Source organism: Akebia trifoliata, chromosome 12 (genome assembly GCF_017979445.1).
Source record: "Akebia trifoliata isolate Shusen 1 chromosome 12, ASM1797944v1, whole genome shotgun sequence".
NCBI classification, from domain to species: domain Eukaryota; kingdom Viridiplantae; phylum Streptophyta; class Magnoliopsida; order Ranunculales; family Lardizabalaceae; genus Akebia; species Akebia trifoliata.
In genome coordinates, this window is record NC_141386.1 from 32,130,499 (window position 1) to 32,147,702 (window position 17,204).

At 35.6% G+C, this 17,204-nt stretch overlaps 1 protein-coding gene and 1 pseudogene across 1 annotated transcript; one reads left to right on the forward strand and one right to left on the reverse strand.

The window, feature by feature from the left end:
* Window positions 1–1,462: 1,462 nt before the first annotated feature.
* On the reverse strand, window positions 1,463–2,862 carry LOC147389583 (uncharacterized). Its single transcript, XM_086419780.1, has 2 exons — window positions 1,716–2,862; window positions 1,463–1,473 (listed from the first exon to the last, which is right to left on the reverse strand). The coding sequence occupies exons 1-2, from the start codon at window positions 2,860–2,862 to the stop codon at window positions 1,463–1,465; spliced, it is 1,158 nt and encodes a 385-aa protein (XP_086275906.1).
* Window positions 2,863–12,272: 9,410 nt separating this feature from the next.
* LOC147389584 (transcription factor bHLH120-like) lies at window positions 12,273–15,464 on the forward strand (annotated as a pseudogene).
* Window positions 15,465–17,204: the final 1,740 nt, after the last annotated feature.

The window sequence follows — 17,204 nt, forward strand, 5'->3', positions numbered from 1 at the left end:
TTCCATCTATTTTGGGCTGCCAAAGAAATTATTAATCTAACGGTTTCAAGACGAGCAACAGGAGCAAATACCTCATCATAGTCAATGCCTTCTCTTTGACTATAGCCTTTAGCCACCAATCTTGCTTTGTATCTCTCCACGTCTCCTTTAACATTCTTTTTTGTCTTGTACACCCATTTTACTCCGATCGCTTTGTGTCCTTGTGGAAGTATAGCTAACTCCCATGTGTTGTTCTTTGTGATTGAATTGATTTCTCATCCATAGCGTCTCTCCATTTCTTGTTTTCTACCGCTTCTTAGTAGCTTAGAGGTTCACAATCACCAAAGAGACACAAAAGAGTGATATTATTTTGATTTTCGGTTACGTCATAAAGTTCTTGTAAGCTTCTTAAGCATGGCGTCTTTTCATTAGAACTTTCACTTGATGACGAATCTTCATGCAGGTTTCCGGTTGGTGAGATTGGTAGAGTAGTAGGCTCTTGAAGTTCTTGTCTTGTCTCTTCCATCCTTGGTTGCTCCATTTCTTCTTCTTCTTCAAAGTAAGGAAGAAAATCATACTCGTCTTCTTGTGTGTTCCAATCCCAAGAATCTTCTTCATTGAACTCTACATCACGACTAATGAGAATTTTATCGGTAATTGGGTTGTACAACTTGTAGCCTTTGGATCTTGAGTCATAGCCAATGAATACGTACTTTTCACTTTTGTCGTCGAGCTTGGTTATCTTTTCATCAGGCACATGAACATAAGCAACGCTTCCAAAGACTTTGAGGTGAGAAATTCCGGGCTTTCTTCCACTCCATACTTCTTGTGGTATCTTCTCATACACACTTCTTGTTGGAGAGCGATTTGCCAAGTAGACTGTACAAGCCACCGCTTCGGCCCAAAACTCCTTGGACATTCTTTTGCTCTTCAACATGCTGCGAGCCATGTTGAGTATGGTTCGATTATTCCTATCCGCCACTCCATTTTGTTGGGGGGATCTCGGCACCGTTAAGGGACGACGAATTCCATGATCTTCGCAGTACTTTTGGAACTCGTTTGATGTGAATTCTCCTCCTCGGTCAGATCTCATTGCCTTAATAGCAAGACTACTTTCTTTTTCAACAAGGGCTTTGAACTTCTTGAAATTCTCGAACGCCTCCGACTTCTCCTTTAGGAAATAGCCCACGTTTTCCTTGAAAAATCATCAATGAAAAGGATAAAGTATTTGCTCTTACCAAAAGAGTTTGGTTTAATTGGTCCACAAACATCGGTGTGTACGAGCTCGAGCGACTTTGTAGCTCTTGATGATGATTCCTTCGGAAAGCTTCTCCGGGATTGCTTCCCAAGCAAACATCCTTCGCAAAGTTGATCAGGTTGGTTGATGCATGGTAGACCTCTCACCATCTCCTTCTTTTCCAAAAGTTCGAGCCCGTCAAAATTGAGGTGTCCAAAGCGTAAATGCCATAGCCATGATGAATCATTATAGCAAGCCTTTAGACACATTGGAACATCGTATTGGATGCTCAAGAGGAACATTCTATTTTTTGACATGGGCACCTTGGCAATCAAATTACTTTTATTGTCTCTTAAGAAAAGGTTTTTTTTTAAGTGAATATCGTACCCTTTCTCTAGCAATTGACCCAAACTCAAAATATTATTCTTCATGTTGGGTACAAAATAGACATTTGAGATGAATTGATGGCCTCCATTTTTTAAGCGTATGAGAATTTTACCTTTGCCTTCCACGGGTATTTTTGATTCATCTCCAAAGGAGACATTTCCTCTTACCACATCATTGAGCTCCACGAACATTTTTCTTTGTCCACACATGTGATTGCTAGCGCCGGTGTCAAGATACCATCTATTTTCTTGGCCTTCATCTTTGTTTTTGCAAGCTAGCAGCAACATACCTTCTTCTTTACCTTTATCTTCGATGAAATTGACATTTTCTTCGACCTTGCTTGGCGATCTACACTCAGAGGCATACTGACCGAACGTATTGTAATTATAGCTTTTGATGTGAGATTTATCGTTCCTTGACCATGAGTTGCTTCTTCTATGCCCTCTTGTTGCTTGTGGATTTCGACTTCTTTCTCCGTTGTTGAAGTTATTAGAGTTGTTGGAATTGTTGAAGTTATTGTTGAAGCAGCCCCTTCCTTCTCTTCCTCGTCCACGTCCATGTCCTTGGCCACGTCCTCTTCTTCTTTGATTTCTATTATTTCCAAAAAAAATTTCCTTCAAGTTGAGTTGTAGTAGTTGTTCTATAGTCTCTTTTTGCTTCTTTTTCCTCTTTTGTTTTTCCTCATAGGCTTGTAAAGAACCCATAAGTTGTTCAACGATCATGGTTTCTAAATTTTTATTTTCTTCAATGTTCATAGTAATGAATTCAAAATTTGGATTCAGAGTACGAAGAATTTTCTCCTTAACTTTCACTTCACTAATATCTTCACCATTTCTTCTTAATTGATTAACAATGGCCAATACTCTAACAAAATAATTAGAAATTAATTCAGATTCCTCCATGAATAAAAGTTCAAAGTCACCTCTAAGAGTTTGAAGACTAATCTTTTTAACTTGTTCGACTCCTTTGTTGCAAGTTTGAAGCTTCTCCCACGCTTCTTTGGTCGTAGTTGCATTTGAGATCTTCTCGAATGTATCTTCATCTACTACTTGATAGATGAGATAGAGAGCTTTCTTGTCTTTCTTTCTTGAATCCCTTAAGGCTTCCCGCTGGATTTGGGAAAGAGCAACATCGTCTTGCTCCTTATGGCCTTTCTCAACAACTTCCCACACATCTTGAGCTCCTAGTAACGCCTTCATCTTAATACTCCAATTGTCATAGTTGCTCTTGGTGAGCATTGGAACTTTGAAGGGGACCATTCCTCCACTTGCTATTTTTCTTCTCGAACCTGGTTGCTCTGATACTACTTTGTTGAGAATTAAAGAGAAGATTGGAGAGAATATTTTTGGATGGAAGAGGTTTTTATTATTGAACTCAACTTGATTTTTTTTTTTTGATACCAAATGATGGGAGAACATCTCTATTTATAGGACTTTATAGACAATTCTAGATACACCATTAAATGACTTAGATTATTCTAGATACTTCCTATATACCAATTAATAAATGAGTGTTCTAGAAAATACAAGAGTATTTCTAGAGACTCTAGTAAATAAATGAAAATTCTAGAAACTTTAGCAATTACAAGAAAATTCTAGAAACTTTAGAGACAACCTATAATAAATCAAGTTTATTATTTCAACAATATATAATTAGCTTTAGGAAGTTTAAGCAATGTTATGAAATAAACCAATTATTAAGGAAAACTCCCCTATTGAGTGAGTTAATTCGATTTAGTTGCCGATTATTTTTTTTTTCATTTTTATAGGTGAAGAAGTATAGGTTCAAGTGGGTTTGAACCAAGGATGTTGGAACAACTTTCCACATATCTTACCACTTAGCTAAGTGACACTTCTTTTATTTGCCGATTTGATTTTTGTCCCTATCAATATTACTTTGTTTCAGTGATTTCCATGCTCTCAAACAACCTTGTAATTGATCAGCTAGTAGAATTACTGATTCATTTAGTGGGTAACTTGGATTATGGTTGAATACAAAATTTCTTATTTCTATTGACTTTCTATTAATCAGCCATTCATCAATAATTCACATCACAAGATCAAGGATTAATATTACATTTAAACAATTGTATTTTCCTTTTTTCAAAGGTCCATTCAATTGTGGGATGGTAATGAGTATATATAGGATGCAATATAATATGAAAGATGAGATACACTGAATCATATTTGGTGTATATCTCATCTCATTTATGGTTCAAATCATCAGAATGTGAAAGATTGAATGTTTGGTGAATGTATAAGATTGTAAAGGAATGTTTTGGAATGTAATAGCTGATAGGGTATCAATTTTTTCCTTAACCAAAACATTACCATGATCTCATCACAAGTGGCAAGTGTGATGCATGAGAGGTTGTGGTATATATTAGGAAATGTATTTATAAAGTTAGGATTATCTTGTCTAAATTAGGAAAATTAAGGTTAGGTATGGTTTTCTTTTATTTTCTACTATTGTAATTTTCTATATAAACTCACCAAAGATTCTTGTAATGACATTTCTTCAGCATAACTTCTATTAGATTAGTTGATCATTACATGAGCCCTAATGGGATTTTTATAGTGGGTTACATCAACCCGAAATACAGAAAGGTTCTTTAATTAGAAAGATTCTAAGTACCTAGTTAATTAATATTTCTAGTTATAAGATAATCTTAAATAGTCTCATAGACCATAAGATACAATTTTCCTATTTCGATTATATACAATAAAATTGATTTGGTGTATCTCATGCACATTTTTTTAATAGACCGCTTTAATATAATAGACAACAGAGTATGAGTTATAATTAGGCAAAACAATCTAAAATATCCAGCACAAAGCTAAATTAGATTGATGCATGTTAAATGTACTTTCCATGTTTTTAAGTTTGTCATTCCTCTTAACACTTACTAATGTAATAGACTAAATGATTGTAATCAATCCAAACTCCTCTTGAGCTGTTCTTAGAATTGGTTCTATAGTTACATATCTTCCCTTCTCTTATGAAGGATTTACACTTTGAATTTTATTTCCTGATTGTTAATTTATTGATGGGTGAATGCCTAGAAGTAGCTGGAGCCGAAGAGCATGTTCACTAATTGACTTGCCATTTACATGAGTAGTAAAAAATTCATATATACTTAGAAATATTAAAAATTGGTCAACTTTCTAATTTCAATAGAAGTATCACTTGTTAGAAATGAACTGCAGAATTTGGATTTTTTATTTATTTTTTACTGAATAAGCAAGGATTGTATTACTATTATGCAGAGTGTACAGGAAGAGGAAATACCATTAGATTACATCTCAAATTAACAGAAGAGCGAGTCTATCCCCCTTAACACAACTCTTTGCTATCAAAGAGAGTTACAAACTATACAAAGCTATCAAAATTACATGATTAGAGTAACGAATTATTAAGATAGTTCAAGTCTAATGGAGTGCTTGAGTTACCCATGAAATAGTAAGTTCTATTGAGTCTTAATTGAGTTAGATTTAGGTTTGAATCATTTTTCAAGGTGTATGGAGCCAATGGTTTGAAGAGGATTTGATGTGGTAAAGAAGGTGGGATTCAATATTGTAATAAAGTCTCATCTTTTACTCTTATTTTGGTCTCCATGTGCTTCTTTTTCTACTTGATCTTTTTTGATGATTTTATATAGTTCTTAGTTTTATCACATGGTATAAGTGCATGTCTCATTATTTGGTTAAGTAAAAGAATCAACACCTCTTTGTGAAGGATTACAGTCCTTGTGAGAGAGAAATTTTCACATTGAAAGGTTCCCACACATGCATGAATATTGTTTATCAGAACTTCCTATTTTTATCAGTTGGGATAGTTCATTTGTTGTAAGTTTCACATTATTGCACCCCTCAATGCACCTGTACACCCCTTATATCCATATAATGCTGGATATTGTGGACAAAGCTTTGAATGTGTAATTTTTTTCTTTTTAGTGTATATTTATTTGATAATGACATTTTGCAAGTAGTAGTTAAAGCTAACATGAACACAATTGAGGTAACATAAAAGATGGCTTTAGACAAAATTGAATGCTCGGAACAGGATTCATTCAGCCAATCAACCATATTTTTGGATCAAGGGTTTAGCGTTGATGAACAACTGCAAGCTAAGATATTACTTCTGTAATTGTTGGACTCATGGATTTTCTTATTGCAAGATGATTTTGGCAGTTATGATTCAGTATGAAATTTACTAAGTTTCTTGTGATTGATAAATTGCTTAAGCTAAGGAGACTAGTAACCTTGTGGGCCTGGTGAGCACCCAAGTGTACTGTATTACTAGCAAACCTCATCCCCTCTTAGGCAACCTACATGTTTGAAGTGAATACTCCCCACTTCTCCTCTTGCAGAAGACTTGTTCTAGGGTTTAGTTCTAGATCTAAAGATTATAGTGTATGATGGCTTTCGAAAACGTCATGAAATGATGACTTGTACAGAATCTTAACTGTCCAATTTAAACTATTACTTCATCTAAACTTTTCAAGAGATCACTTAAATAAAGTTGCTTCTGGTGATGACGAGCAATGTAGTTGTCATGCTTGCTTTTGTTGTTCTGCTTTTCCTTTGTTTTATGTTGCTTGTTAGGTAGGTTCCTTGTCCTCCATTTGATTTTTTTTCTCCCTCTTTTTGTTAAGAGTCATGATAATATGATTTGCCAGGTGGCATACTCAATCGACTCCCTAACGTGACAAGTTTGGGAACCATAGATCTGTACGCCTCAGGATACATGATTTCACATCACCATAAAAAAGTGTATCCTGAGGGAACTGTGTATCTCATGGCATACAGATCTACGGTTCCTGAACTTGTCCACGTCAGAGAGTCAATTGAGTATGCCACCTGACTGAGTCATATTATCAGGACTCTTTTGTTAATTTATGTATACTGATAAAGAAAAATTAGAACTCGTTATTTACTACATTATCATTGTCTAGTGTATTTATTGGTCCTAGCTACATACGTACTATTGTGTGCGTGTCTGTGTGTTTTGTGTGTATGTTTTGGAAAGTCCAATGCCACATTATACCTTCATAGTATTAAACCGTTTTACTTCTTAAAATTATTTGGATCCTTGTGGATGGTTTTGATTTGTTATTTTCATCCATTATGGGATTGTATGTTTTGTGATATAGTTATTCAATTTGAATATGTCTAGCTATCAAAAATATGTAGTTATACTTATGATATTGGTAAAAACTACGAGTTCCTGGCCCCTAGAGGTATGACCTTCAATCAACCTCATTCTATTGCTAGTTATTCCATTAATTAATTACAGGAGGTGGAAAAGCCAGTAGGACATATAGAGCTATTACATTAATTTTGATCTAACCTGAAACTAAGAATGACATTCTAGAGCTTGTTGGTACCTCTGATAACATTAATTAAGGACAATAAGAGTCTCCTGATGGTTGTACCAAGAAACATCTTTGAAAGACGTATGTGTTGGGAATTAAAGAGAAAATTGGAGAGAATAATTTTGGATGGAAGAGGTTTTTTATTATTGAACTCAACTTGATCTTTTTTGGATGATACAAAATGGTGGGAGAACATCTCTATTTATAGGACTCTATGGACAATTCTAGATACACCATAAAATAACTTAGATTATTCTAGATACTTCCTATATACCAATTAATAAATGAGTGTTTCTAGAAAATACAAGAGTATTTCTAGTGACTCTAGTAAATAAAAGAAAATTCTAGAAACTCTAGCAATTACAAGATAATTCTAGAAACTCTAGCAATTACAAGAAAATTCTAGAAACTCTAGAGACAAACTATGATAAATCAAGTTTATTATTTCAACACCCCCCCTTAAACTTGATTTGTGACTCCAAGAATACCTTGTAATTTGGTAAAAGCTTCTCTCTTGAGTGGCTTGGTAAATATGTCTGCTACTTGATCTTGAGATTTTACGAATTCCAACCTTACTTCCTTTCTTCCAATGCATTCTCGTATATAATGATAACGAGTGTCGATATGCTTACTTCTTTCATGAAAGACAGGATTCTTTGCTAGTGCGAGTGCTGACTTGTTGTCAACACGAATCTCGACAGGCTTTTCTTGTGGTAAATTCAATTCTTTCAACAAGTTTCTTAGCCAGATAGCATGACAAACACATGATGTTGCAGCAACATATTCGGCTTCACAAGTTGATAGTGTGACGATTGGTTGCTTCTTTGACATCCAAGTGAAAGCAGTGTTTCCCATAAAGAACACAAATCCGGTGGTGCTCTTTCTATCATCCAAGTCTCCACCCCAATCGCTATCACTATATCCAACTATCTCATAATTGTTAGAAGATGAATAAAACAAGCCATAGTTGGTTGTACCTTTGATGTACCGAAGTATTCTCTTTGCAGTCTTGAAATGGGTTGTTGTTGGAGCTTCCAGGTAGCGACTAACGATTCCAACGGCATAGAGAATATCCGGCCTAGTACAAGTTAGGTAGCGCAAACTTCCAATAAGACTTTTATAGAGAGTTGGGTCCACCTTTTCTCCTTCATCATGCTTTGACAACTTGATTCCACATTCCATCGGCGTGCCAACTGGATTAGAGTCATTCATCTTGAACTTCTTAAGCACTTCCTTAGCATAGCCTTCTTGAGTAATGAAGATGCCTTTGTCCTTTTGCTTTACTTCAATGCCGAGGTAGTAAGACATGAGCCCAAGGTCTGTCATCTCGAACTCTTTCGCCATTTCTTTCTTGAACTCCTCAAACATACTCGGGTTGCTACCTGTGAAGATCAAGTCATCCACATACAAGCATACAATCAAAATATCTCCATTTTTAACTTTGATATAGAGTGCATGCTCATATGGACACTTGGTGAAATTCTTATCTTGAAAGTACTTGTCAATTCGAGTATTCCAAGCTCTCGGCGCTTGCTTTAGGCCATATAAAGCCTTCTTCAACCTCAAAACTTTATCTTCATGTCCTTTTACTTCATAGCCCAATGGTTGCTCGATGTAGACTTCTTCTTCAAGGAAACCATTTAAGAAGGCGGACTTTACATCCATTTGGTAGATCTTCCATCTATTTTGGGCTGCCAAAGAAATTATTAATCTAACGGTTTCAAGACGAGCAACAGGAGCAAATACCTCATCATAGTCAATGCCTTCTCTTTGACTATAGCCTTTAGCCACTAATCTTGCTTTGTATCTCTCCACGTCTCCTTTAGCATTCTTCTTCGTCTTGTACACCCATTTTACTCCGATCGCTTTGTGTCCTTGTGGAAGTGTAGCTAGCTCCCATGTGTTGTTCTTTGTGATTGAATTGATTTCTTCATCCATAGCGTCTTTCCATTTCTTGTTTTCTACCGCTTCTTGGTAGCTTAGAGGTTCACAATCACCAAAGAGACACAAAAGAGTGATATCATTTTGATTTTCGGTTACCTCATAAAGTTCTTGTAAGCTTCTTAAGCGTGGCGTCTTCTCATTAGAACTTTCACTTGATGACGAATCTTCATGCAGGTTTCCGGTTGGTGAGATCGGTGGAGTAGTAGGCTCTCGAAGTTCTTGTCTTGTCTCTTCCATCCTTGGTTGCTCCATTTCTTCTTCTTCTTCAAAGTAAGGAAGAAAATCATACTCGTCTTCTTGTGTGTTCCAATCCCAAGAATCTTCTTCATTGAACTCTACATCACGACTAATGAGAATTTTGCCGGTAATTGGGTTGTACAACTTGTAGCCTTTGGATCTTGAGTCATAGCCAATGAATACGTACTTCTCACTTTTGTCGTCGAGCTTGGTTCTCTTTTCATCAGGCACATGAACATAAGCAACACTTCCAAAGACTTTGAGGTGAGAAATTCCGGGCTTTCTTCCACTCCATGCTTCTTGTGGTGTCTTCTCATACACACTTCTTGTTGGAGAGCGATTTGCCAAGTAGACTGCACAAGCCACCGCTTCGGCCCAAAACTCCTTGGGCATTCTTTTGCTTTTGAGCATGCTACGAGCCATGTTGAGTATGGTTCGATTCTTCCTCTCCGCCACTCCATTTTGTTGGGGGGATCTCGGCACCGTTAAGGGACGACGAATTCCATGATCTTCGCAGTACTTTTGAAACTCGTTTGATGTGAATTCTCCTCCTCGATCAGATCTCATGGCCTTAATCGCAAGACCGCTTTCTTTCTCAACAAGGGCTTTGAACTTCTTGAAATTCTCGAACACCTCCGACTTCTCCTTTAGGAAATAAGCCCACGTTTTCCTTGAAAAATCATCAATGAAAAGGAGAAAGTATTTGCTCTTACCAAAAGAGTTTGGTTTAATTGGTCCACAAACATCGGTGTGTACGAGCTCGAGCGGCTTTGTAGCTCTTGATGATGACTCCTTCGGAAAGCTTCTCCGGGATTGCTTCCCAAGCAAACATCCTTCGCAAAGCTGATCGGGTTGGTTGATGCATGGTAGACCTCTCACCATCTCCTTCTTTTCCAAAAGTTCGAGCCCGCCAAAATTGAGGTGTCCAAAGCGTAAATGCCATAGCCATGATGAGTCATTATAGCAAGCTTTTAGACACATTGGAACATCGTATTGAATGTTCAAGAGGAACATTCTATTTTTTGACATGGGCACCTTGGCAATCAAATTACTTTTACTGTCTCTTAAGAAAAGGTTATTTTCTTTTAAGTGAATATCATACCCTTTCTCTAGCAATTGACCCAAACTCAAAATATTATTCTTCATGTTGGGCACAAAATAAACATTTGAGATGAATTGATGGCCTCCATTTTTTAAGCGTATGAGAATTTTACCTTTGCCTTCCACGGGTATTTTTGATTCATCTCCAAAGGAGACATTCCCTCTTACCGCTTCATTGAGCTCCACGAACATTTTTCTTTGTCCACACATGTGATTGCTAGCGCCGGTGTCAAGATACCATCTATTTTCTTGGCCTTCATCTTTGTCTTTGCAAGCTAGCAGCAACGTACCTTCTTCTCTACCTTTATCTTCGATGAAATTGGCCTTTTCTTCGACCTTGCTTGGCAATCTACACTCGGAGGCATAGTGACCGAACTTATTGCAATTATAGCATTTGATGTGAGATTTGTCGTTCCTTGACCATGAGTTGTTTCTTCTTCCGTGCCCTCTTGTTGCTTGTGGATTTCGACTTCTTTCTCCGTTGTTGAAGTAATTAGAGTTGTTGGAATTGTTGAAGTTGTTGTTGAAGCCGCCCCTTCCTTCTCTTCCTCGTCCACGTCCACGTCCTTGGCCACGTCCTCTTCCTCTTTGATTTCTATTATTTCCAAAATTTTCTTCCTTCAAGTTGAGTTGTAGTAGTTGCTCTATAGTCTCCTTTTGCTTCTTTTTTCTTTTTTGTTTTTCCTCATAGGCTTGTAAAGAACCCATGAGTTGCTCAACGGTCATGGTTTCTAAATTTTTATTTTCTTCAATGTTCGTAGCAATGAATTCAAAATTTGGATTCAAAGTACGAAGAATTTTCTCCATAACTTTCACTTCACTAATATCTTCACCATTTCTTCTTAGTTGATTAACAATGGCCAATACTCTAGCAAAATAATCAGAAATTAATTCAGATTCCTCCATGAATAAAAGTTCAAACTCACCTCTAAGAGTTTGAAGACGAATCTTTTTAACTTGCTCGACTCCTTTGTTGCAAGTTTGAAGCTTCTCCCACGCTTCTTTGGCCGTAGTTGCATTTGAGATCTTCTCGAATGCATCTTCATCTACTGCTTGATAGATGAGATAGAGAGCTTTCTTGTCTCTCTTTCTTGAATCCCTCAAGGCTTCCCGTTGGGTTTGGGAAAGAGCAACATCGTCTTGCTCCTTATGGCCTTTCTCGACAACTTCCCACACATCTTGAGCTCCTAGTAGCGCCTTCATCTTGATACTCCAATTGTCATAGTTGCTCTTGGTGAGCATTGGAACTTGGAAGGGGACCATTCCTCCACTTGCCATTTTTCTTCACGAACCTGGCTGCTCTGATACCACTTTGTTGGGAATTAAAGAGAAAATTGGAGAGAATAATTTTGGATGGAAGAGGTTTTTTTATTATTGAACTCAACTTGATCTTTTTGGATTATACAAAATGGTGGGAGAACATCTCTATTTATAGGACTCTATGGACAATTCTAGATACACCATAAAATAACTTAGATTATTCTAGATACTTCCTATATACCAATTAATAAATGAGTGTTTCTAGAAAATACAAGAGTATTTCTAGTGACTCTAGTAAATAAAAGAAAATTCTAGAAACTCTAGCAATTACAAGATAATTCTAGAAACTCTAGCAATTACAAGAAAATTCTAGAAACTCTAGAGACAAACTATGATAAATCAAGTTTATTATTTCAACAGTATGCTGTAAAAGAAAATTTGTAAGATTGCTAATTATACCTAAAGATATGTGCCTGATCACTATTACAAGTCGAAATACTTGAAAGAAAGATAGTCCAAAATTGATTTGAAGTTACAAAAGAAGAAAAAAAATGACATAGACTCTTCAGTTATCTTTGTGAGAAAATTAACAATTATGTACCCACTAACATATATGATGGGTTAATCTCCAAAAGGGCATATAATCAGAAAATTCAATTGGAAAGGTCTAGTGGGTCTTAGCATTATCAAGCTTAATATAAGAGAATTTGATAAACTTGGGGGTTTGGGGGTTCAACTCAAAACTAATTAGCCATGAGTGGAGAGGCCCATGAGCTTATAAAAGGAGAGACGAGGCAATGAGTGTCCAAAGTGGGACTAAACTCGACAGAATTATTATAACTACTAAACACTTCATGTTATTCTAAGGAATTTCGGGAACTATGCAATCGGTTATTCAGGTTGAGATTAGATGGATTATCAGGTCAACCGAATAACTGGTTTAGTATACTGGTGCCATTTCTTGAAAAATCTTGAAGCGGTCATGGAGATCATGATCTACTATGGAAGCAGAATATATAATTTGTTTTGAAGTTGCTAAACAAACTATGTTGCTAAGCAGATGCTCATACTTTTCTAAAAGGCTGTGAAAATTGATTCAGTGTCTAATGTCCATACATAGAAGCTGAGGATCAGACAAGCCCTCGTCTGGCATCATAGACATTCATTTTGTTTGCTCTCGAAATAAAATGGCAAGTATACGCTTTTTTTTTTATCGGTAAGCTGGGGTTAGAGGGGTCCTCCCTTTTTATTAATTCTTCTCTTTCTTACATAATTACAAGTCAAGTCTTCGAGAAGAATTTTCTCAAGTTTACGCAATTTATACGTGTGAACTTCTATTTTACATATTCTATTAAATTTTTAACTGACTAAAATATTATTACGAAATTAATTCATTTCCAAAACTATCTGAAATAAGCATTAAAGTCAAAATTTGATAACTTGCGTTGGACTGGGACATATATTAATTTGTTACAGTATTCTCCCTCTAAGAAGACATGGTCTTAGTAACCAGAGCAGTTGGGGGAATGGGACCATGGGTGCACCAAGTTCAAAATATTATAGGGCTTGGAGTGTCTTTGGAGCATTGTCTACATGTTTATTGTGCATCAACTTTATACAATCCTTCTAATCCATTTCAAATATGAACTTGATTATTTTATAGATGGCCTCAGCAATTATTCAAAAAATGAGCTACACACGAGTGTAATTACAAGAAACATATCAAATATAATACATGCAAGCTCATGAGAGATATATCATGCCTCAACAATAATTAAAAAATTTCCAGTAGAAGAAAATTCTTTTGCCCTACATTATAAACAATACAGTTTTATCTTTCACAATTGATTTTCTTATATTAGTTCTTGAAAAGGACAATTATGATTCCATTTTTTTTCAATGGCTGAGTTACATTTCTACTCATCCCCTCTCCAATATTGCTTGGTTGCAATTCTTTTATAATTGCTGTGGTTTGACTAGTATCACCAATGTTGCTCTTCTAATGATATTTTACAACCCACAATTAGCTAGCACCAAACAGCCCTTCATAGATATCTTTAAATGGATATCTAATGTGTTTTTAACCTTTTTTTTTTTTTTTTTTGGTATTTTTAATGTTTCAGATAGATTTTGTAATTTTGTCTTATAACAATATTGCCTGTCCTGTAAATAATAATACACAATATTTAATTATATTAATTGCCTATGAATACATAAGAGAAATAAGATTTTTATGTAATTTGTTAACATAATCTCAAACATCATAATATGGAGACTTGGTGGGTAAAGAAATGATTATTAAAATGTGAATGCTTGCAATCATGCAATGAGGTCAAATGATGGTCTACTAAGTGTGAACGCAGTTCAAGTTCCCATCTTGTATAAAATGTACAGTATTAGAAAAAGTGCAGATCCTGCACTCCAGGGAGTTGGAAGCCACCAACCTCCAGGTCACCTCTAATTTCTACGTGGCACAGTCTCTTGATCTTACATTCTTACTCATCAATGAATTTTTCTAATCTCTTGTTCGATCTAAACACCAAAAATTAGCCTGATTGAAGAATTCAATCATATACAAGCATTTTTTATCACATGTTTGAAAGCCACTTAATAGGTATATATATGTTCATAAAACCCATGAGAATAAGAAGATTCAACATACAGAAATAGAGTGGCAAAGAAGACAATAAATGGCTACCCTTTACTCCTCACTTCGATCTATCCTCCCTCTTGAATATCGTAAGGTTTACACCATCTTTTATGCACTTTTTGATGTTTTAATCAACTGAATTTTGTTAGATCTGTAAGTTTAGGCTTATCTTATGAACGGTTTGATCATATAGACGAAGCGCTTACTTATATAAGGTTCTTACAGAAGAATATCAGAGTTGGATAACAAAAGAGATCAGATGAAGAGATTGTCAAATTCCAGCATTTCTGATCTTGTTTATGTTCTTCTGACTTTGTGATGGTTCAGCCATGCCGGTCCAATGTAAAGGTTGTGATAAGTAGCAGCTTCATGAGGGATGGGGTGGTGGTGCCTCTCTCAAGATTGCTGGAAGTATTGGTAGAAGGAGGACTTGGTGTAGTCAACTGTGTTTCAACTAAAGTCAATACAAGGTCATTTTACACTATTCAGTCTGATGTTACTATAATTCTATCAATGGGCTCTTCCCTGTTTTCTAGGGTTAGGGTTTCATGTAACTTCTACAGCTAATAATAGCTCCTAATTTTTGCAAGATTACATACAGTTCAGCAATTTGGCAAGCATCATGCATCTGCACTACAACACAAATTGATGGATTTAGTCCAAGCAACGAGTCAGATTCTGTTAATAAGAATTAATTAGTTCCTTTCTATAAAATAAGAAGGAAGTGCAAATTTCTTCATAATTTCTAATCCTTTTCCTCATCAATTGTTGAGTTAGCACCTCTACTCATTACGGATCAACTTTACCAAATTTTTTTCTTTTTTGCTAAGCAAGCAAGGTATTGTATTAAGAACAGAAAGAAGAGAAACTTACAAACGCCTGGGGTTCGGGAGACCCAATTGATCACCAGCAAACGCCTTTCAGGCTAACAAAGGGAAATCAAGAACATTATGAAAAATAAAAGTGGAAAACGTTGAAGAGGTGAAGGTGGCTAGAGCATCAGCTGTGTTATTAGCTTCTCTGAAGACATGTCTGATGTCCCACCCTATTTGATTCAAAATAGTCAAGGTCTTGTTAAAAAGAAACTCAAGGTTTCATGGCAACCCTTGCGCTTACTGTTTGCTTTACTAAGATGGCGATGACACCCGAAAAAAATCTCATCTAATTTGATTGTCTGTTTAGACTGGAACATGATAAGCTTATGATGTTTTGAGCTTATAATGACAGTGCCCCTTCATGGATCATGATTTTCCTTTGTTTGTCTCTACAGTCTTGTTGTACTGTATATTAATTTGTTTTAGTGATTTCCATTCTCCAATTGTTCCTTAATTTCTACACTCTCAAACTAAATTGATGAGAAATAGATGCACCAGTGCTCAAACAAGAGATAGCCTCCTTGTAATTCGGCTAGTAAACCTTGCTTTGGTGATTCACTTAATGGGTAAGTTTGATTGTTGTTGAGTATAGTTTCTGTTTGTGTGAGTTTGCTAAGTAATTAAAACGAAAAAGCTTCTGAAAATTACGTTCCTTGTGAGAGAACTTTCTACATTGAGAGTGGGAAATTACCGTACAACTTTGGGCCTCAGCCCTTCAAGTCGAGCCCCATCTGCTTGGGAAAAGGTCCCCTTTGGTTTTACTTTTTGAAGCCCAAGCCCAAGTAAGATAAATAGAAATATCCTACAAAAACAGGTACATATTTTAGAGACAACCTAAGCCACGATTCGCTTGTTTGTAGGATGCCAAGTAATTGAGTGGTGGTCGTGCTTACAATTGTTTTGCTCATCCTTTGTCTTTTGTTTTCATTTAGGTAGGTGGCCTCCACCTCATTTTTCTGGCCCTTTTGTTATTATATATGCAAACACCGAAGTTCGCTTGGTAATTTGATCAAACACCTTTTTAATATTCTATCAAATATCTCTTATGCCAATGAAGGATAAATTTCAAAAAGAAAAAAAATCCAAGAAGTCACCTATATCACTTTCTTCTTCTAGATCTCAATTTTCCCAACATTTCAAACTCTCCTCTAGAGTTTTCTCTTTTTGGTTTAGCTCTCTTTTTAATGGGGACGGATCATGAGACATATGTAAAAACAATGTAATACTAATAAATTTTCAAAATATGGGTCAGAGGTTTTGGATTCAGCTGATTTTTGTGAGGATGATCTCTATGATAAGTAGACCACCCTAAAATAAAATCAGTCTAATCTGAAACTTCTAACCCCATAAAAAGTGATTTAAAATGTGGATTGTCGATTTTTTACCAATAATTTATAAATCACTTTTGATGGATTTACAAGTTTCAGATTGAGCTGATTTTTTGTGAGGACGATCTTCTCATCATAGAGACAATCCTCACAAAAAATCAGCTCAATCCAAAATCTCTAACCCATATTTTGAAAAACCATTGTTTTTACATATGTCGCATGATCCGCCTCCCTTCTTAATAAGAATATAACCAAAAAAAAAACAAATTCCTTTTGAAAATAATACAAAATGGGTCACTTACATTAGATACAAGCCCAAGTCCAAAAGTAAAACACACTAAGACCGGGCCTAAAAAAAAATTTGAGCCATATCTTCAACGTTTGTTCCCTCTTTTCAGTTAATGAAATTTACATGAAAGAAAATAAAAAGCTTAACTCTTTATCTACTAACTATTTACTTTGTTTAGCATATTTATTTGGAGATCTGTTTATATGCTAGTATGCATGTTTTGGAAAATTTAGTGTGACTTCTTCAGAATATTAAATCTTGTTATATCTTAAAATTACTTGGATCATCTTCGATGGTTTGCCAAATGATTATGCCGAGCAACATCTTAGGAATGCTCAAAGAAAGGCTGGCCAAATATATTTAAAGTAAAATAATAAATAAATAATATGTAGTCTTCAGTTATTATTTGAGAGAACTTTAAGCAATGGAACGCACTAACACCTAATGGGCTAAGCACACAAGGCTTGTAATGAAAAATAAAAAATAAAAAATTATATGTGCTAATTAAAATTTTCATTTTAATCTATGGGTATTAAGAAACTC

Coding starts and splice junctions, on each gene's coding strand:
- LOC147389583 (XM_086419780.1), bottom strand. CDS start 2,862: ATGGTCCCCTTCAAAGTTCCAATGCTCACCAAGAGCAACTATGACAAT.